Source organism: Phacochoerus africanus, chromosome 1, assembly GCF_016906955.1.
Source record: "Phacochoerus africanus isolate WHEZ1 chromosome 1, ROS_Pafr_v1, whole genome shotgun sequence".
NCBI lineage: Eukaryota > Metazoa > Chordata > Mammalia > Artiodactyla > Suidae > Phacochoerus > Phacochoerus africanus.
Window position 1 is genome coordinate 99,342,386 of NC_062544.1, and position 21,869 is coordinate 99,364,254.

General features: G+C 44.9%; 1 protein-coding gene across 1 annotated transcript in view; it reads right to left on the reverse strand.

The window, feature by feature from the left end:
* The window catches only part of GLB1 (galactosidase beta 1), a 102,408-nt gene that overhangs the window by 63,800 nt on the left and 16,739 nt on the right, over positions 1-21,869 (reverse strand). The window contains exons 2-6 of the mRNA XM_047769533.1: positions 11,613-11,782; positions 9,001-9,151; positions 8,448-8,508; positions 7,246-7,340; positions 3,574-3,754 (exon numbers count right to left, since the gene is read on the reverse strand). Coding sequence (XP_047625489.1) covers positions 3,574-3,754; positions 7,246-7,340; positions 8,448-8,508; positions 9,001-9,151; positions 11,613-11,782 — 658 coding nt within the window. The remainder of the gene's footprint in view (positions 1-3,573; positions 3,755-7,245; positions 7,341-8,447; positions 8,509-9,000; positions 9,152-11,612; positions 11,783-21,869) is intronic.

A 21,869-nucleotide genomic window follows, 5' to 3' on the forward strand; every position in this document is an offset into this window, starting at 1 on the left:
CCCACTCCCTCCCCCTCCTCCTTGGCAACCACAAGTCTGTTCTCCATGTCCATGAGTTTGTTCCTTTTCTGTAGATAGGCTCATTTGATCCATATATTAGATTCCCGATATAAGGGATATAGTATTTGTCTTTGTCTTTCTGACTTACTTAGTATGAGAGTCTCTAGTTCCATCCATGTTGCTGCAAATGGCATTATTTTGTTCTTTTTTATGGTTGAAGAGTATTCCATTATGTATTTGTATCACATCTTCTTAATTCATTCATCTGTTGATGGACATTTTGGTTGTTTCCATGTCTTGGCTATGTGAATAGTGTGTGCAGTGAACATATAGGTGAAAGATTTGTCCAGATACATGCCCAGGAGTGAGATCGCTGGATCATATGGTAGTTCTGTTTTTAGTTTTCTGAGGAAACTCCATACTGTTTTCCATAGTGGTTGTACCAATTTACATTCCCACCAACAGTGTAAGAGGGTTCCCTACTCTCCACACCCTCTCCAGCATTTATTGTTTGTAGACTTTTTGATGATGGCCATTCTGGCTAGTGTAAAGTGATACCTCACTTTTACAATAGGTTTTTTTTTTTCCTTTTAGATCTATATACTGGCTTATTTAAGTGATTACTTTCCAATTGTGATTTCCTCCGTCATTTTCTTCTTCGCTTTTATTTAGAGGAGCCCTTTCAGTATTTCTTTTAGAATGGGTTTAGTATTGCTGTACTCTTTTAGTTTTTGTTTGTTGGAGAAATTCTTTATTTTTCCTTCTATTTTAAATGATATTCTTGCTGCGTAGAGTATTCTAGGCTCAAATTTTTCCCTTTTAGACCTCTGAATAGATCTTTTTTTTTTTTTTTTCATCTTTTTGCTATTTCTTGGGCTGCTCCCATGGCATATGGAGGTTCCCAGGCTAGGGGTCAAATTGGAGCCATAGCCACCGGCCTACGCCAGAGCCATAGCAACGCAGGATCCGAGCCGCATCTGCGACCTACTCAACAGCTCACGGCAACACCGGATCTTTAACCCACTGAGCAAGGCCAGGGATTGAACCCACAACCTCATGGTTCCTAGTCGGATTCACTAACCACTGAGCCACGACGGGAACTCCCAAGAACTCTGAATAGATCTTGCCACTCTCTTCAGGCCTGTAGTGTTTCTGCAGAGAAATCAGCAGATAGCCTTATGGTGGTTCTCTCATAATTAACTCTTTGTTCTTCTCTTGCTGCCTTTAGAATCCTCTTTTTAACTTTTGCCATTTTTTATTGTATATCTTGATGTGGGCCTGTTTGGTTCATCTTATTTGGGGCCCTCCGTGCTTCCTGTGTCTTGATGTCTGTTTCCTTTAGATTTGGAGTTTTCAGCCATAATTTCTTCAAATATATTTTCTATCCCCTTTTTCTTCTCCTTCTGGAATCCCTATTATGCATAGATTGGTCCACTTTATATTATCCCATAGATCTCTTATATTCCTTTCACATTTTTTCATTTGGTTTTCTGTCTGCTGTCCTGATATGGTGATTTCCGTTATTCTATTCTCCAAGTCACTAATTCGTTCCTCTGCATTATTCATTCTGCTCTTCACTGCCTTTAACTCAGTTTGCATCTCTGCAAATGAATTTTCTAATTTTTCTTGGCTCCTCCTTATATTTTCTAGTTCCTAAAAGAATCTGCATTACTGTTCATATCCACTCTTAATTCCTTCATATTCGCCCTTACTTCCTTCAGTATTTTCACTATCTCCTTTTTGAATTCACTGTCTGTTAGACTGCAGAGGTTTGTTTCATTGTTTGCTCTTTTGGGGGAATTCTCCTGTTCTTTTAACTGGCAATGGTTCCTGAGCTTCTTCATTTTGCTTTTACTTTTCTTATGCTGTGAGTTTAAGGAAAACAGCTGAAAACAACTACTGTAGTCCTGGAGGGCTATTTATATGTGAGAATGACACAGGATATTTTGTGAGGGCTTAGTATTTATTTTTGGCATGAGGGCTGCTTTTGGTTTAGTGTGTGTAGGCTGTAATCCTCTTGATAGGGTGCTGCAGGTGCTTCCAGGAAGATGGAGGCAGTGGGCAGCGCTAGTAGCAGTGCCTTGTTGCTGGGTCCTTGACAGTGGCAAGGACCCGCAGGATGGTGGTGCAGGCTGCTTCTAGTTGCAGTGCCCTGGGAAGTGGCGGTGACACTCAGGCAGGTGTAGGTGGTGCCTGGACCATTTGGCAGTGGCAGCTGCAGGGCAAGTGCGTTCCCAGGGGAGTGAAAGCAATAATGGGTGGTGATCGGTTACAGTGCCCTCCTCTGTGTTGACCTGTGAGGTGACTGGGGCTGCAGGTGGTGCCTGTTCACAAACCCCTAATGGTGGTGGGCTATGTCCACCCCTGGAGTCTGAGATGACTGATTTGCCCGCTGCCACCTGTAGACCATGCAAGAGGCACCCCTGTCGTGCTTAGCCCACACAGCAGGCACCGCCACCTGTAGCCCACACAGGAGGTGCTCGCTGCCTGTAGCTCTGCCCTCCAAGTCTGTGTGAGTGCAGAGAAGGATATTCCTATGGCAATCCACCCCTCTTCCTCTTGCCCTCCCCAACAGTGGTGCCTAGCTTTTCCTGTGGGCCCAGATCTCCTCCTGGGTTCCCTTGGCTGACATGTGCACCACTCCCTAGCCCCTTAGGCTGTTTCCACAAAGCCAACCCTAGTCCTCTCCCTGGAACTGACTTTCAGAGCCTAAGTCTCAGTGCCCAACTCACTTCTGAGCCTCTTAGGATGTGGTGTCCCAGGAGGTGGTACCAATAGTCTGTGCCTCTCTCTCTCTCTGCTTTGCCCTCCTCAGTCCAGCTGCTATGCTTTTCTCTGAGGCTTTGAGCCCCCTCTGTCTCGGCTGATCTTCCTGTCAGGTAGGTGGCTTCCCAGGGTGTGGGTTCCTTTCCTCTTTCACAGCTCCCTCTCAGGAATACTAATCCCATCCTGATTCCTTTCTCTCTTTTTTCCTTTGTTTTACCCAGTCTGTGGAGGGTTTCTTGCCCTTTTTGGAGGTTTAAGGTCTTCTGCCAGCATTCAGTAGATGTTCTATGTGAGTCATTTTTTTGATGTGTTTGTGGGAGAAGGTGATTGCCACGTCTTACTCTTCTTCTTAGGCAGAAGAAAAGAGAAGTGCCAAGTAAGCTCCCTACACTCCAGGACTGAGTTCATGATGGCCCCAACCCAGCCTGAGCATCCAGCCTCGACTAGGAGGATAGGGGAACAGAGAAGAGCAGCATATACCAGACAGAGCCTGAAAGGTGGAGTTCCTCATAGCTAGAACTGCTCCTGGTAGGCAGCCCCTAAGAGAACAGGACTCCAGACTGCAGCCACCTCCACCAGTACTGGAAACAGACCCTTATCCTAAAGGCCAACTCAGCTGACAAAAAACGATCTCTGCAATGGAGGGTGCCTTATCAGGTCGTCTGCTTTACTTGCTACCTGATAAAGGAACATTTGGGAAATCTCACTCAGTATGCCTGTGCACTTAAACAATAGCTGCTTTGAGTGAGTGAGTAAGAAGCTCAAACCTGCCTGCTTAGCTAGGTATCTGTTACAGTAGATACCAACCTACTCCGAAGTCCACTGTGGCATAGAGGCCCTCCAGCGTCCCACACGCCAGGAATTTCTCATGCGCCCCATCAGTGGTGAACAGGACCACATCCTCACCCAAGTAGTAGTGGAAACGCTTCTGCAGGAAACGCAGGTAGTTGTAATCACAGCTATAGTAGCTGCCATATTCATTTTCAACCTGCAAATTAAAAAAGAGGCAGGGAAAAAAATCAGGGGACTCCCAATGTCGTCATTTTTTTTTTTGTCTTTTTGCCATTTTTCATGGGCCACTCCCACGGCATATGGAGGTTCCCAGGCTAGGGTCGAGTCAGAGCTGTAATCGCCGGCCTACACCACAGCCACAGCAATGTGGGACCCGAGACACGTCTGCGACCTACAGCACAGCTTCACGGCAATGCCGGATCCTTGACGCACTGAGCAAGGCCAGGGATCGAACCCGCAACCTCATGGTTCCTAGTAGCATTCGGTTAACCACTGAGCCACGATGGGAACTCCCCAATGTCTTCATTTTAATGCAAGCTTTTGTTTGCAGAAATTGCCTGAGCATCTCTGAGATGACAAATCTTAGTAATTCCCCTAAATATCTCCTACCCTGAGTCCTCAAAACTCATTTTCCAGAAAGCAACTCAGCACAAAAACCTACTTCCTATTACCTCCCTGAAGTAAGGAAAAGAAAACCACCAACATGTTAGTTTTCAGATTGTAGTAACATTCTCCCTTATAATAGATAATCAGTACTGTAAACATAACTAATACTTTCCCATGGCAGAAGTATTAGAAAATGAAAAAGAAAAAGAAAATGAAAAAATCATCTGTTAATTCTGTGACCCAGAGGTGACCACTCTAAGCATTTTGGCATGGTCTTCCAGATTTACACACACACACTGACACAATCTTAAATATACACAAATAATATATAGTCATTGTTTTTTCACCTCAAAACTGGTATCATACTATATGCACCAGTTATAATGTCACTTTTCTCCTTACTACGTTATACAAGATGCCCATGGCAAAAACCAGGGCAAGTGTTGGATACAGAGGTACCATTATTTACTTGATCTCCTCTGGTCAAACATTCAGTGTGTTTGGTGTTTTGCACTCCATGATCAATGCTCAGTTGGGTCCAATAGCATCAGTGCTTTTCAGCCAGGAGCTATTTTGCTGCCCAGGAGATATTTGGCAATGTCTGGAGAATTTGGAGGTTGTTGCATTGGAGGTGGGTGTCCTGCTGGCCTCTAGTGTGTAGAGGCCAAGTCATGCTGCTAAACATCCTACCTTTCCAATTTCCACAACAAAGAATTATCAGGTGCAAATGGCAATAGGGCTGAGGGTGGGATCCCCCAAGGGTGCATTCTCAGTGGGATGGAGAGCATCCCTGAGGATTTTTACTTCTTTTTTTTTTTTTTTTTTTTTTTTTGTCCTTCTCGGGTCACACCTGTGGCATATGGAGTTTCCCAGGCTAGGAGTCAAATCAGAGCTGCAGCTGCCAGCCTACACCACAGCCACAGCAACGCCAGATCCGAGCCACACCTGTGACCTATACTACAGCTCATGGTAATGCTGGATCCTTAACCCACTGTGCAAGGCCAGGGATCAAACCTACATCCTCATGGATACTGGTTGAATTTGTTAGCACTGAGCCACAGTGGGAACTCCTGATTTATTTTAATTTTTATTTTATTTTTTATTTTTAATGGAGTATAGTTGACTTACAATGTTGTATTTAGTTTCAGGTGTACAGCAAAGTGAAACAATAACATATGTATATGTATCATTTTTCCCATATAGGTTATTACAGACTATTTAGTAGATTTCCCTGTGCTATAATAGTAGATTCTTACTATCTATTTTACACAGTAGTGTGTATATGTTATTCCCATACTCCTAATTCCTCCCTCTTCCTATGGTTTCCCCTATGGTAACCATAAGAATGGTTCTGAAATCTGTGAGTTTGTTTCTATTTTATAAATAAATTATTTTGTATCATTTTCATTAGATACAATATATAAATGATATCATATGATATTTGTCTTTCTCTCTCTGGCTTCACTCAGTATGATAATCTCTAGGTCCATCTATGTTGATGCAAATGGCATGATTTCATTATTTTTATGGCTGAGTGATATTCCATTGTATATATGCACCACATATTCTTTATCCATTTCTCTGTTGGTGGACATTTAGGTTACTTTCATGTCTTAGCTATGGTAATAGTGCTGCTATGAATGCTGGGATGCATGTATATTTTCAGATTATAGTTTTTTCCAGATATATGCCCAGGATTGGGATTGCTGGATCATATATGGTGGTTGTATATTTAGTTTTCTAAGGAACCTCCATACTGTTCTCTATAGTGGTTGCACCAATTTACATTCCCACCATACCCTATTTATTGGGGTTTTTTTTGTAGGTGTTTGTTTTTGTTTTTTTGTGGTTTTTTTGGGGGGGGGGGCTGTGCTCAAGGGATGTGGAAGTTCCTGGGCCAGGGATCAAACTTTGCACCACAGCAGAGCAGCAACCTGGGCCACTGTAATGACAATGCAGGATCCTTAGCCCACTGTGACACAAGGGATCTCTTGTTTGTAGACCTTTTCATGATGGCCATTCTGACAGGTATGAGGTGATACTTCATTGTAGTTTTTGATTTACATTTTTCTAATAATGAGTGATGTTGAGCATCTTTTCATGTTTTTTGGTCATCTGTCTATCTAGGTCTTCTGCCCATTTTTTGATAGGGTTGTATGTTTTTTGATTAAAGCTGCATGAGATATGTATTTTGGAGATTAATCTCTTGTCAGTTGGTTCATTTCAGAATATTTTCTCTCATTCTGTGGGTTGTCTTTTTAATTTATTTTTTTATGGTTTCCTTTGCTGTTCAAAAGCTTTTAAATTTATTAGGTCCCATATGTTTATTCTTGCCTTTATTGTCATTACTCTAGAAGGTGGCTCAATAAGATATTCCTGCAATTTATGCCAAAGACTATTCTGCCTTTGTTTTCTTCTAGGAGTTTTATAGAATCTGGGGGAACTGATTCTTATAGGATTAAAAAAAACCCTCTTATTCTTTTTCATATAAAGCACAAATTATTTGTATGTATGTGTTGTTATAAAATATAATTATATAGTATATCTCAGGTCTTAAAGTTTCATGAGGGGCAATTAGAAAAAAAGTCTGTAGAGGCTCTATAAGGGGCAACAATGAAATAAAGGTTAAGAGACATTGCTCTGGAGTTCCCCGTTGTGGCTCAGCTAGTTTAGAACCCAACTAGTATCCATGAGGATGTGGGTTTGATCCCTGGCCTCACTCAGTGGGTTAAAGGGTCCAGCATTGCCTTGAACTATAGTGTAGGTCACAGACGTGGCTTGGATCTGGTGTTGCTGTGGCTGTGGTGTAGGCTGGCAACTGCAGTTCTGATTCAACCCCTAGTCTGGGAACTTCCATATGCTGTATCTGTGGCTCAAAAAAGAAAAGAAAAGAAAAGAAACATTGCTTAATAGAGCAATGAAAATACTCTGGGTAACTATAATGGAAAAAATAAAAATTAAAAAAAAAAAAGAAAATACTCTGTGTGATGCCATAATGATGGGTTCATGCCATTATAGATTTGTCCAAATACATAGACTTCACAACAGGAAGAGTGAACTGCAACTCTGACTGTCTGTTACCTGCACTGTAATAATTGGCCCTCCATTCTGATAGAGGAGAGGCTTCATCTTGGGCAGAAGGACACCCAACCACTTGTCCACAGCTGCAAGGTAGTCTGGAAAACAACCAGGTTTAACACCATCACACACCTTTTTTCTACAGAGACACAATTCAGCCTATTACTATGAGGCTAGTAGCAGGGATCAGATAGACTGGGTTCAACAACTGCCTTCTAAAACAGGGGCACCACATGCACTAAGAGTCTGACAAAAGTTGTTCTGCCAGGAGTCGCCTCCTCCATGGAGCTCTCAGAGGACAGGGACCAGAGGGCCTGCTATCTGTCCATACTGCTAGGACAAAAAGCCTGCAGCACAGGAGATATCCACCAATGTTTGTTGAATGAAGAAATGAATGACTGAGTGATATGTCCTGCTCTCTGTCACAGCAGGGTTTTTTTTAAATTAAGTCCTAATTAGTGGTCTATTTACATTGTCAAATGGGAATAACAGAGTATATGCTTCATAAAGTTGCTATAAGGATTAATGAGATAATATGTGGAAAAATACTACAATATACTTAGTGTAAAATGCGAGGCTAGGACAGTAAGAAAGGAAGGCATATAGAGCATAAAACACTAGCCTTTTATACAGTGAATTTTGTCAACGTTGGCTGCTCTTACAACCAGCATATCACTAAGAGAAACTGAAGTCTTCAGAAGACAGAAATGCAGCTAAATGGGGCCTTCTGATTGATCAGGATTTACAGTTATAATAATTTTTTGTGGTTTTAAAATATATATATCATTTGCAGATCACTCTAAAAATACACAAAGGGACAGAAGGCACTGCAGCTACTGAGAAATCCAGTGACACCACCTTGGAAACTACATCTGCCACTCTGATTAGCTGGGAGCCATCACTGGCCATGTTCTATACTAAGAACAGAGGCAGAGAAAGCATTCAAGTCAGCCCTTCAACCACAATCAGGGCCCAAAGCCAACTCAAAAAGTTAGCAGGGCATCAGCGCGATCTGGTCAAGTCGTGCGAGCGAGACTTCTCTCTCACACACCCAGTGTCTGGTGGATGCTGATTCACAGTCACACTTTCACTAAACTTTCAGATGTGTTGGGACAGGAGTACCCCAGCCTTCAAAAAACCTGACCCTTTGGATAAAAATTATCTAAGCATCCTTAAATTCTCTCGCAACATCTATAACAACTCACCTGGATGGGAAGAACGGAGAACGATAGATTCCTTCTCCAGTAGCCAAGCAGGTAATCCTCCCTAGGATAGGGAAAAGAGAAAAGAAGAGGCCATGATAAGGTCTTAGGGGAGACAGAAATGACTGTTAGCAGTGAGAGAAAAGAAGAAAAGTGTCATGGACAAGGGGTATCAGGGCAGGGCTTTCGATTTGTCACTTTCAAGGAGATTAGACATTGTAAACACAGTAAAAATAAGATTGCTTTGCCTGAATGTAATCTTCTGAGAATCAAAGACTTTTAGGTTGATTACTCCACTTAACCTAATAGCTACCCTGTGAGTAAGGCAGAGGCCCCACCAGGAACCGCTTTTCACAGATGAAGAAACTGACTTCAGTGCATGAGCACTGACTATTCCTTTTTGCCTGGACACCACCTAAAGTAAAGGACTCCTGGGTTGCTCGATCAGAGCCCACGTTGTCTGGAACGAGAGACTTCCCTCTACCGCTTTAATCGCCTCTCCCCTAGGTCTGCCTGTCAGTGCACTGGGTGGGCAAGCCAGTCTGTTCACACTCACCATGTCCCACTCCGCACAGATGTAGGGTCCAGGCCTCAGGATCACCAGCAGTCCCAGCTGATGGGCCAGACTAATAAAATACTCCACATCATGGTCCCCAGTGAATTGGTACTTTCCTGGCCAGGGCTCGTGGAAGTTCCAGGCAACGTACCTGCCAAGACACACACAGCCCCTTACTGGACACAGCTCAAAAATCCAGGTGTTCTGCATGAATTTCTGAACAATCTGCAGAACTATAGACTGGCAGGATACACAGACATCTTTCTAAGGTAGCCCCTTGGGAAATAAGCCTTGTTTTGAGTTGTCATAGCAGCTACTCAAACAAATCAAACTTGAGGGAAACCTTTATTTTGAGTAGGAGGGTGGGGGAGCCACACCCATGGTATGTGGAAGTTCCTGGGCCAGGGACCAAACCTGCCCCACAGCAGTGACATGAGCCACTGCAGTGATAACACTGGATCCTTAACCTGCTGCACAAGAGAGCTTCTTTTCTTCTTTCCTCTTTTTTTTGGGGGGAGGGTGGTATTTTTAAGGCTATGACCCACAAAGAATGCCCATTCCTGTTTAATGCTTAAATTAGATATACCTTTGTAAGGCTTAGGAAAAATGAAAATATCTGTGTGAAAGTAATGAGATATACTTCATTTTTGAAAAATACTTCTTAATAAAAATGGAATAAAAGGGAGTTCCTGTCATGGTGCAGCAGAAACAAATCCAACTAGGAACCATGAGGTTGTGGGTTTGATCCATGGCCTCGCTCAGTGGGTTAAGGATCTGGCATTGCTGTGGGCTGTGGTGTAGGTCACAGATGAGGCTCGGATCCCGTGTTGCTGTGGCTGTGGCGTAGGCCGGCAACTGTAGCTCCAGTTGGACCCCTAGCCTGGGAACCTCCATGTGCCATGGGTGCGACCACCCCCCCCCCCAAAAAAAAGGAAAAAAAAGGAAAAAGCCTTCAGCCTCTGTGTCCTCCCGACAAAAATTAGGAATAGCCTGAAGGGAGGTAAAAATAACAAAAACTCCTACCAGCTTCCCTGGCTGCCTGCAGTGCAAGACGTACCTTTAAATATGAAGCCACCTGCTGCTACCACAGAGGTCTCTACCCCTGGCTTGTGACCCCTTCCCACAGTCTCATGGTTTCAGGGCTCCCTGGAACAGTCTTGGTCCCTCAGAACTTGAGTGTTGAAATTACAGGGAGGTCCCAGAGGCCTTAGGACCAGAACAACAAGTGGGATTCTCCCTGACTATCTGTCCCAGGAATCTTCTTTTGGGTTTTATCACCCTTTATCTTTAAAAAATTATCGGCGGAGTTCCCGTCGTGGCGCAGTGGTTAATGAATCTGACTAGAAACCATGAGGTTGCGGGTTCCATCCCTGGCCTTGCTCAGTGGGTTAAGGCTCCAGCATTGCCGTGAGCTGTGGTGTAGGTTGCAGACGCGGCTCGGATCCTGCGTTGCCGTGGTTGTGGTGTAGGCCAGTGGCTACAGCTCCGATTCGACCCCTAGCCTGGAAAACCTCCATATGCCGCAGGAGCGGCTGTAGAAAAGGCAAAAAGACAAAAAAAAAAAAAAGTTATCGGCAGTCCACATCAGTAATGCAAAAACCAGAGTGGCCAGCCACCCCAACTTCCTTCTGAATCAGTCACTTTGCAACAGCAGAGGAGACGAGGTAAAGAGAGATAGTTATTGGGGTAATTCTGTAACCCTGGTCTATAGAATCACCCTGGCAGAACCACAAAGATAAACTAGGTTTCAGGAATCTACCCAACAAGGCATATCCCCCTAGAAGCTGAGAAGAGCTATGGCTGCCCACAAACTCCCTTATCTTCAAATCTCAGCCAAACCTCTGGTCAAAAATACACGTTCATGGAGTTCTCTAGCGGCACAGCAGGTTAAGGATCTCGCATTGTCCCTTCAGTGGCTTGAGTAGCTGCTGTGGCACGTATTTGATTCCATGGCCCCAGAACTTCCACACACATGCCACAAGGATGGCCTAACAACAAACAAAACATGCCCTGGCAAATTTCAGTTTCACTGGCTGTCAGTGGAAACACTGACCTTGGAGAAATGGTACATCTATGTGATGTGCCCTGCACAGTAAAGGCTCAATCATAGTTACTTGCCTTTTTTTTTTTTTTTTTGGCTTTTCAGGGCCGCACCCAAGGCATATGGAAGTTCCCAGACTAAGGGTCAGATTGGAGCTACAGCTGCCGGCCTACACCACAGCAACATGAGATCTGAGCTACGTCTGTGACCTAGACTACAGCTCACGGCAATGCCGGATCCCCGACCTGCTAAGCCAAGCCAGGGATCAAAACCCTCATCCTCATGGATACTAGTCAGATTTGTGTCCCCTGCACCATGACAGGAACTCCCACTTCCCTTTGCCCTTTAAAACTGATTTTCATTTTGTGATTTCTGATGACAACGTTCAAGGTTGGATGAAGTGGTTAATTGTCTGAAGAAGAGCAGTCAAGCCATGACAAGCTGCTCCTGGAACACCAGACTGTGCTATTCCCAGTTCTGAACAGTGAAACCGCTGCCCTGAGAGATGCAGCTGGACCCTCCCTCCAGGGTGGGTGTCCAGGCCCAGGTGAGGGCCCAGCCTCCTACTTACGTCTCAATGGCATTCAGCCCGGCCATCTTCATCTTCAGCAGCCGGTCCTTCCAGTAGAAGCGGGGCATGCGGAAATAGTGAATACTTCCTGAGATGTAGCGGAATGGTTGGCCATCCTTGAGGAAGCAGTTACGGTTGTAGTCGATCTTGAAAGTCCTCAGGGGGGCATTCTGCAGAGCAAGGACAAGACCACATGAGAACTTCCATCTGCATTTCAGAAGCAGACACTTTGACGGTGGCAAGTGACTCCCCACCCATTTAGTCTGTGTCTGTGCTTGGTTCTGAGTGATAAACTACAACTAAGTTAGGGCAGGGAGGATCCACATTCAGGATTCCAGACACAGTCACCAGTGTGGCCATCAGTGGCTGTGGAAGTTATATTCCCAAAGAGAAAACCCTGCCGCAGGGAGCTCTTATGGTGTGACAAAGCCCCAGGTTGCGGGACCTGCTAGAGTACTGGATGTACTTCAACAGGAATGTCGCTGAGCTGAAAGCAACAGAGTAGAATCTGAAGGCCTGAAGCCTCATCATAGGTGCTGCTCTGAGTCCCACAGTGACTGAGCATCTCTCTCTAATCCTGCATCTCTTTATCCAAAAAGACAGAGGATGCCGGGCTAAATGAACTTTAAGGCAATATCTGCAACCCAGTCTGTGAGTCATGAGCTCAATCTGGGTAATGGTCGGCATTTTTTTAATGAAAGAGAGTAGAGAAAATCAGTGCATTACACAGAGTAAAGACAAGTGTTATTTCATGAAACTTTTGTTATATATGCACATAGAGAGTTGCATTGGGTCATGATATAAGATGTAAGATTTTCTAGAATTCAAATCAAATTTCTTCTTTTTCTTTTTTTCTTTTTTTTTGGTCATGCCTGCAGCATGTGGAAGTTCCTGGGCCAGGGATCAAATTTGAGCCACAGCAGTGACCCAAGCTGCTAGAGTGACAATGCCATATTCTTAATGCACTGTGCCACAGGAGAACTCCTAGAAGTCAAAACAAAGTTCTAGAAACACTCTTTGGCAATCACTTCCAGAGTTGAAAAGCTAGAATTTGAAAAGAAAGACCTGGAGGAGTTCCCTGGTGGCCTAGTGGTTAAGGATATGGTGTTGTCACTGCTGTGGCTTGGATTCTATCCCTGGCCTAGGGATAGTTCGTATGCTGTGGAAATGGCCAAAAAAAAAAAAAAAAAAAAAAAAACCAAAAACCCCAAAACATTAAAAAGAAAAAAGGGAAGAGTCCAAAGGGGGAAGCTGTGAGGCAGAATAGAACACTGCCCTCTGGTGGATGGAAAAAGGAAGCAACAGGCCTCAGGTGCCAACGGGACAAGGCTATAAAAATCCATGTAATTAGCATCCAACATTGTTGATAAGATTCCTTATGTATCCATAGGCTTTTTTTTTTTTTTTTAAACAACCTTTTTCTTTTTCTTTCTTTTTAGGGCCTCACCCATGGCATATGGAGGTTCCCAGGCTACAGGTCCAATTGGAGCTATAGCTGCCAGCCTAACACCACAGCCACAGCAACATCAGATCTCAGCTGCATCTGCAACCTACACCACAGTTCAAGGCAACGCCAGATACTTAACCCACTGAGCAAGGCCAGGGATTGAACCCACAACCTCATGGTTCCTAGTCGGGTTCGTTAACCACTGAGCCACAAAGGGAACTCCTTAAGAATCATTTTTTTTTAAAGGCCAGAGTGTCAATTTAATATCTCTTTATTCTTCTAGTAAACAGTGCTTTAATTGCCATTCAAAATCAAGAAACTCACAAAAATATAAAAATTATTTCTGACATCAGATGCCCCAAGGGATGATTTTGAAAACATCTTACAACATGCACATGATTAAATGTCAAATAAGGGTTTCTCACAAATTCTATGTTGGTTGGGGGAGTTCTTTTGTGAATTAAGAAACTGGTGTTGTCACTGAAGCAGCTCAGGTTGCTGCTGTGGCATGGGCTTGATCCCTGGCCTAAGAACTTCCACATGCCAGGGGTGTGGCCGAAAAAAAAAAAAAAAAAAAGGCTGAGAAAATTCTTTGCATAGGTAGAAAAGGAGTGAGCAACTTTGGGCAGAACTCAGAAAAGGTAAGAGCTATCTGAAGTCTGTTTGTCGAAGGGAAGGGGTTTGGAGGAGAAGATGAGGTTGGAAAGAAATGATCTTGGCAGACAGTCAAATTCGGCCTTCATCCCACACAGCAGAGCACCATCCCTGAATTCAAGTAGCCTCAAAACCCAGCTCAAATACCTACCCACCAACCACTTACAAATATTATATTACAAACACCTACTATGTGCTGAGTAATAAGAAAGGAACCACACAGATGTGGCCACAGCCCACAAGAAGCTTCCATCAAGCACGGAAGAAACCTGAGAGTCAGCATGGTGAGGCTTGGATGGTAAAATGAGGCTAAGATCACCAGGCTGTACGCCTCACACACACACAGAGTTATCCATCAAATTATATCTCAGTAAAGCTGGGGAGGGGGGATCATTAGAGCAGAAGGAGCATTGGAAGCAACATTAACAAATGGCCCGTAACCCAGGGATGAGGACAGGTTTCCCAAAGGAAAGAACACCCCAAACTGTGGTTCTCAAATTTGGCTACACATCAGAATTACCTGTGCAAGCTTTCCAAAATAGAAAGGTCAGGCCTTGTCGCCCAGACATGCAGATATTAATTGATCTTGGATGGAGCCCAGGCACTGGTATTTCTTCAAGCTGCCCAGATGATGTAATGTACAGCCAGATTTGAGAATGACTGGGCTAAGCTGAGCCCCAGGATGAGGAAGAGTTAGCCAAGGGGATGAGTGACACAGGCAGAGGAACCATGAGCTCTGGTGGAGGGAGGGCCAGCTGCAGGGAACCTCAACACTGATAAAGCACAGCAGAAATGGAGGGGACAGGCTGGGGCCAGACTGAATGACTCCCTGAAGTCCACGTCCAAGGGCCTGGACTTTATGCCAAGAGCTATGGAGAGCAACTTAAGCAGAAGAGTGATAGGATCAGACATGTATTTTCAAATATTTGGCACTCTGGTCTTTTCCTGAAGGGGCAATACAGGAAGCAGAGTCATGGACTATGCTGGTGGCAGCAAGGTGGGCAGTGGGCAGGAGGAACCCACAGAACTGGGGACTAGGTGTAGCATAGACATGGGGCCTAAACTGGAGAGGTTCCCACTGGCTTCAGGTAGAACATTTTGAGCAATTTTTTTTTTTTTTTGAGAGAAAAGCTTAAGAGACATATCAACTGGAAAAAAACACAAAAGGCTCCAAGATTATTAACACCTATGGGTTCAGAATGATACACAGAAGGAAAAAAGAATTCACCAGTCACCTCTGGAGATTGCTAGAGTACCAACTCCTCACTCCAAAAATGATAAAAGGAAAGAACCAAACAGCTTATTTCTCTTTCATATAAACACTATATTTCAGGGTAACCAAAAGGTTGATAATGGAAAATTCTTCACAGAATTCCACCTAATAAATGCAGATGGAATAATAGAGTCTGAAAAACACCTTTTTCTAACATTTAATGAAATAACGGACTTCAGCTGTAATCATCAGTGGAGGCTAAAACCATCAGCAGGCTTGATGGAATTTTCTAAGGAAGAGATCAGGCAGATTCTACATGATCCCTCTGCTGTCAACCTCATAAAAATGGAGACTCCTGTTGAGATTTAACAGAAAGTACACAGCCCCACCTAGAAGCAGTACTTATTAATGAACTTAAATCTCAGTTGAACCTGAATCTAACAATACCACATGGAAGCAATAAGCCAAATCTGAAACACAGGACATTCTAAAAGCCCCCTGATAGAGTTGCTCTGACAAGTTGATAGCATTAAAACAAAACAGAGTGTTGTGGGGGGTGGGGGGACGGATAAATAGGAGTTTGGGATTAACAGATACACACTGCTATACATAAAACAGATAAACAACAAGGACCTACTATATAGCACAGGGAAATCTAGTCAATATTTCGCAATAGCCTATAATGGAAAAGATTCTGGAAAAGTATATATATATAATATAAAATACATATATATACAATACATACATATATGTGTATAACTGAATCACTGTGCTGTACACCTAAAACTAAAACTATTATAGAACTTTTTTTCAATAAAATAAAAATAAAAGAGTATCGTTAGAAAATAACAATGTTTGGAGGAGTTTCCCCTCTGGCACAGTGGGTTAAGAATCCAACTGTGGTGCAGTAGGTTAAGAATCCACCTGCAGCAGCTTGGGTCGCTGCAGAGGTGTGGGTTTCATCCCCAGCCCAGCCAGGTTAAAGGATCTGGCATTGCCACAGCTACAGTATAGGCTGTAGCTACAGCTGAGATTCAGTCCCTGGCCTGGGAACTTCCATGCCACAGGTGCAGCCATTAAAAAAAAATGTTTTGGAAGGAACATGAAGGAAATTTCTGGGGCAGTGGAAATGTTCTATAGCTAACTTAGGGTTTTGAATTACTAGGTATGTGCATTTGTCAAAACTCATCAAACAGTATACTTAAGATTTGTTTATTTCATTGTATGTGAAGTGTTAACTTAAAAGGAGAAAAGAGGCCATAAACAAATATTGACCTCTAGGTAATGATATACATGCTGATATACTTGAGGGGGAGAATACTGATGTCTAAAATTCATCCCAAATATAAAATGAATTGATGGATGGAAGGATAGATTAATGGTAATATGTTAATGGTAGAATTTGAATGGTGGGTATAAAATGTTTTCAATTCTCTGTATGTGTGCAAATTTTTCCTAGTAAAATTTTGATACAACTTAAAAAGTCAGGAGCAGGGAGTTCCTGTCGTGGTGCAAGAGAAACGAACCCGACTAGTATCTATGAGGACACACGTTCAATCCCTGGCCTCACTCAGTGGATTAAGGATCTAGTGTTGCTGTGAGATGTGTTGTAGGTTGCAGACGCAGCTTGGGTCCTGCATTGCTAAGGTTGTGGCACAGACCGACAGCTACAGCTCCAATTCAACCCCAAGCCTGGGGAACTTCCTTATGCTCAAGGTGCAGCCCTAAAAAAAAAAGAACAACAAAACAACAAAAAGGCCAGGAACAGGAAGAACTGGAGAAAGGTGGCCAAATCCCATTTATAAGATAATTACGTACCAGGGATGTAATGTACAACACGATGACTATAAACAACTCTGCTGTATGATATATAGGAAAGTTGTTAAGAGAGTATGAGTTCTCATCATAAGGAGAAAAATGTCTCTCTTTTTCTCTTTCCTTTTTATCGTATCTATGTGAGAAGATGAATGTTAGCTGAACCTACTGTGGTCATCATTTCATAGTATGCAAACCAAACTATCATGCTGTTCACTTTAAACTTATCCAGTGATGTATGTCAACTATTTCTCAATGAAAATGGAAATAAATAAAAATGTAAAAGTTGACCGATGAAATAAATTATGTTTTCCATGGTATGCATACTGCAACATGAATGTACACACACATAACACACACACTTGAAATATTACATAGTTCCCAAGAGTTATATGGATAGACTCTTGTCACTGTGGAGAGATCTCTGAAATGTACAGAAAAAAGAGAAAGTCAAGAGGTGGTTTTTTTTGATTTTGGGGTTTGTTTTTTTTTTGCTCTTTTTTTTTTAGGGCCACACCCATGGCACAGGAGGTTCCCAGGCTAGGGGTCTAATTGGAGATACAGGTGCTGGCCTACACCACAGCCACAGCCACACAGAATCCGAGCCACTATGAGACTTACACCACAGCTCACGGCAATGCTGGATCCTTAACCCACTGAGTGAGGTCAGGGATTGAACCTGAAACCTCATGGTTCCTAGTCGGATTTGTTTCTGCTGTGCCATGACAGGAACTCCAAGAGGTGGCTTTTTTTGTTTTGTTTTGTTTTTTTGCTGCTTTTTTTGGGGGGGGGCACACCAGTGGCATATAGAGGTTCCCGGACTAGGGGTCCAATCAGAGCTGTAGAGGCTGGCTTTTACCACAGCCACAGCAACACCGGATCCTTAACCCACTGAGCGAGGCCAGGGATTTAACCTGCGTCCTCATGGATCCTAGTCAGATTGGTTTCTATTGTGCCACGATGGGAATTCCCAAAAGGTGTTTTTTAAAACACATATGTGCCAGAGTTCCCGTGGTGGCGCAGTGGTTAACGAATCCGACTGGGAACCACGAGGTTGCGGGTTTGGTCCCTGGCCTTGCTCAGTGGGTTAAGGATCTGGCGTTGCCGTGAGCTGTGGTGTAGGTCACAGATGCGGCTCAGATCTGGCGTCACTGTGACTCTGGTGTAGGCCGGCGGCAACAGCTCCAATTCGACCCCAAGCCTGGGAACCTCCATATGCCGCGGAAGCGGCCCTAGAAAAGGCAAAAAGACCAAAAAAAAAAAAAAAGTCTGTGTCAGTGCCTGTGTATGGTCCTGCATGAGCTGTCTACTGTGTGCTGACAGTATTCCATCTCAAACTCGTCGCTCAAGTCTGCATGCCTTCCTGCCCCCCAACCTTGGGCACCTGCTTTCCCAGGATCCCAGGAGTCGGAGGGAAGCTGTGCCTTTGGGGCCAACCCTCAGTCAGTGGGGGTGGATAACGACCCTATCCCTTAGGCAGGCAATTTGGGAGCTATTTTGTGTACCTTCCGGGAGACCTTGGCAGAATCATGGCCCTGATGCCAGAGCAAGAACCATGATGCACATCCTGGTGTTGGCTGCTGCCTCTTCCCACCTGTGCCTCTTGGACCACTTCTCAGATCACTTGCACTCAAGCCCTTATTTCCCATTTTGCTTCCAGAGGAACCTAAATTAAGACAACTGATACCAGGACTGGCCTAAACAGCAGATCCTCAGGATAAGAGTCTGGACCTGAAATTCTCATTTCCTGTATGTCAAACACCAATGTCACACAGCTGGTGCTGCGTGGGTGGTGGTAGCCCATGGTATGCAAACATGAAGATGAGGGCCCTCACCTGTGCAGGGCTGGGAGGAGGCGGGGGAGGAGTTGGCATTTGTATTAGCTCTACCTGTGGAATGGGACTGAGGGGTGGGGTGCTGGTATGGGAAGGACTGTGAGGTTGGCTGGCTTTTATTAGCAGATCAGAAGCTTTGGAGAGATTGGCTGACAGACTCAAGTCAACTGTCCACTCAGGGCATTCTGTGAATGCTAGAGGCTTCTGTGATAGTGGTTTTGTTTTTTTGCTTTTTAGGGCCGCACCTGCAGCATATGGAGGTTCCCAGGCTAGGGGTCTAATCGGAGCTGTAGCTGCCGGCCTACATCACAGCCACAGCAATGCCAGATCCAAGCCGCGTCTGCAACCTACACCATAGCTCATGGCAACGCCAAATCCTTAACCCACTGAGTGAGGCTAGGGATCGAACCCGCAACCTCATGGTTCCTAGTTGGATTTGTTTCCGCTGACAGGAATTACGGGAACTCTGTGGCAATATTTTAAGAGACCTACATCTCCCGCCAGAAAAATAAGGCTGGGACTTAATTATGGAGCTGGGGGTTGGGCAACTGAGGGGGCAGGGCATAAGGTGGATAGTGGGAAGGGGCTGACACAGTGCATTCTCCCATGACCTGTGAGCTGTCTTCCAGGTAAAGGCTGTGCTATTGGAACCTGGTTCCCTGGAACCTGGACAGGACATCTGCCTACAGGAAATGAGGTGGAGATGCCAGGACTGCCCTGGAATCCTGAGGAAGGTGTCAGATGGCTCCAAGAAGTGGGAAGGTAAAAACAGTGACCAGATCCCACACCCACCCAACCTGACTACATTCTCCAGGACCGGACAGAGAACATGCCCTTCCATGCGGAGGGCCCTGGCATCCTCAAGAAGCCCCCTGAGGACTGGGGATGACAGAAGACACTCCCTCGTGTCACCAAGGGTGATGAGATCCTGGCCTAACCAAAGAGGTAGCACTTAACCGCCAGACACAGGTGAATCACCCCCATGACCATCGAGGCCAGGGCCATGCCAACGGAGGTGACCCGGGGCGAGGGTTCAGAAACCACAGCATTCCTAGAGGGTGAGACGGTTGGGCAGCCAGAAAGGTTGCTGGCTGATGTGTGTCCCAAGGGAAAAAAATCAATCACTCATGAGCAAAAGGCTGAGGTTGGCCATGGCAGTGGAAAATCGTGACTCCACCTGCTTCCCAGCTCTGAGGCTGTTCTCTGAAAAACAGCCAAGTGACAGAAGGTAGGATTGGCTGGATCCCTTTGAGGAAGGGCTCTGTGAAGCCACCCCAAGGACACACAATAAACATTCCTTATCCAGAGGGACTTAGAGCACCTGTGTGCATCCCCGGATCTCATGAGGACTACTGGATGCAGTCTGAGCTGACGCTGGTACTGGGGCTTCCAAAATGCCATCACCCCTTCTTATTGCACTTTGCGAGGCCTAGGCCCACGTCCTTCTCACAGTGGGCCCAACAAGTCAGAGGACCCACCCCAGGGTGATGTCCCTGGTCCTGCGTGCAAATTGGGATGGTTGTATTGAACAGCCCCTGGAACCCTCCCCATGAGGAAGAGCCACTGTGGAGAGAAGGACCAAATGGACACCCTGGAGCTGCCCACCTCCACCCAGGATCAATCTGAACAAGTCCATACTTCCTCCCGGTATTGCAGAGGTGGATCCTTCCCCCCTCAGTGGCTCAGTGGATGTCCTCATCACACCCTCAGTCAGATCACCTGGGAGTGCCTGCCCAAAATAGACCATGCTGGATGATGCTGGACCACCTGATAACAGAGGAGTAGCCTCAGTGGCAGCAGCCCAATCAATACAGCCTCTGGCATTTGGTTTGTGGCAAATGTTCTTATCTTTTCAAAACTGTCACTAAAAAGGGTCAAAAGCAGTTTGTTTGTAACTGGGCAGGACAACAGTACACATTCTTTTTTTTTTTTTTTTTTTTTTTTTTACTTTTTAGGGCTGCATTTGTGGCATATGGAGGTTCCCAGACCAGGGGTCAAATTGGAGCTATAGCTGCCAGCCTATGCCACAGCCACAGCAACATGGGATCTGAGTCACATCTGCAACCTACAATATAGCTCACAGCAATGCTGGATCTTTAATCCACTGAGCGAGGCCAGGGATCAAACCCAAGTCCTCATGTATACTAGTCAGGTTGTTTCTGCTGTGCCGCAACAGGATCTCCAGCAGTACACTTTCTTCCTCTTACCCCCGGGGCCTGGTAACTTCCCAGCTCCCTCCCTCCCATGACAGAGGGTCAGGACACTCCCTGAGCTGTCATGCTAGTCTGATGTGTAAACAACACCACGCTATGTGGACCTGGGGAGCAGTGATAAGTCTCTGAAATGGAAGCTTAGGAGAGGAGCAGAGAGGACTACACAGCAGCTGCAGATAGAGCATCACCCAAGATAGCTTCTAACTGGTGACTGTCATGGCCAAGGTGAAGAGGGAAGATCCATTTCATGGCTCCAAAGTGACCCCTCAATGTGAAAAGACCTCAGAATCCCCAGCATCTTTATGGGGAAGAGAGGAAAGGGAAAGCTGACTTCAGTTTTTTTCACCTCAAATATATAAAATGTAAAATTTGCCCTGTGTGCAAATTCCACTCCAAAAAATTTTTTTTTTTTTAAGGGCCACATCTGTGGCACATGGATTGTCCCAGTCTTCAGGTCTAATCAGAACTGTAGCTGCCAGCCTACACCACAGCCACAGCAACACTGGATCCTTAACCCACTGAGTGAGGCCAGGGATTGAACCTGTGTCCTCATGAACACTAGTCGGGTTCATGACTGCTGAGTCATGACAGGAACTCCCCACCCCTTCTAAATTAATTGGCACAGGAACTGAAAAACTCAAGAGCCACAGTTTTATTTCACATGTGCATGGGTGTGGTAGCATCAGTATTTACAGTGCATGAGGTCACAGAGCTTACAAAATCAAAAGCAATTCCAAGCAAGTCAAAGCCCACACCTTTCCAAGTCCCCCCTCCCCCACCATATACATAATGCATATAATACTGGAGAAAAAAAGACCACAGTACAAAAGAAATAATGCCACACCAAATACACATCAGGTAGCTAATGCTGTGCAGTACACCTTTTTTTTTTTCCTTTTAGGGCTGCACCGGCGGCATATGGAAGTTTCTAGGCTAGGGGTTAAATGTGGCCTATGCCACAGCCACAGCAACACTAGACCTGAGATGCAGCTGAAACCTATGCCGCAGCTCACAGCAATATCAGATCCCTAACTCCCTCAGTGAGGCCAGGGATGGAACCTGCATCCTCATGGATACTAG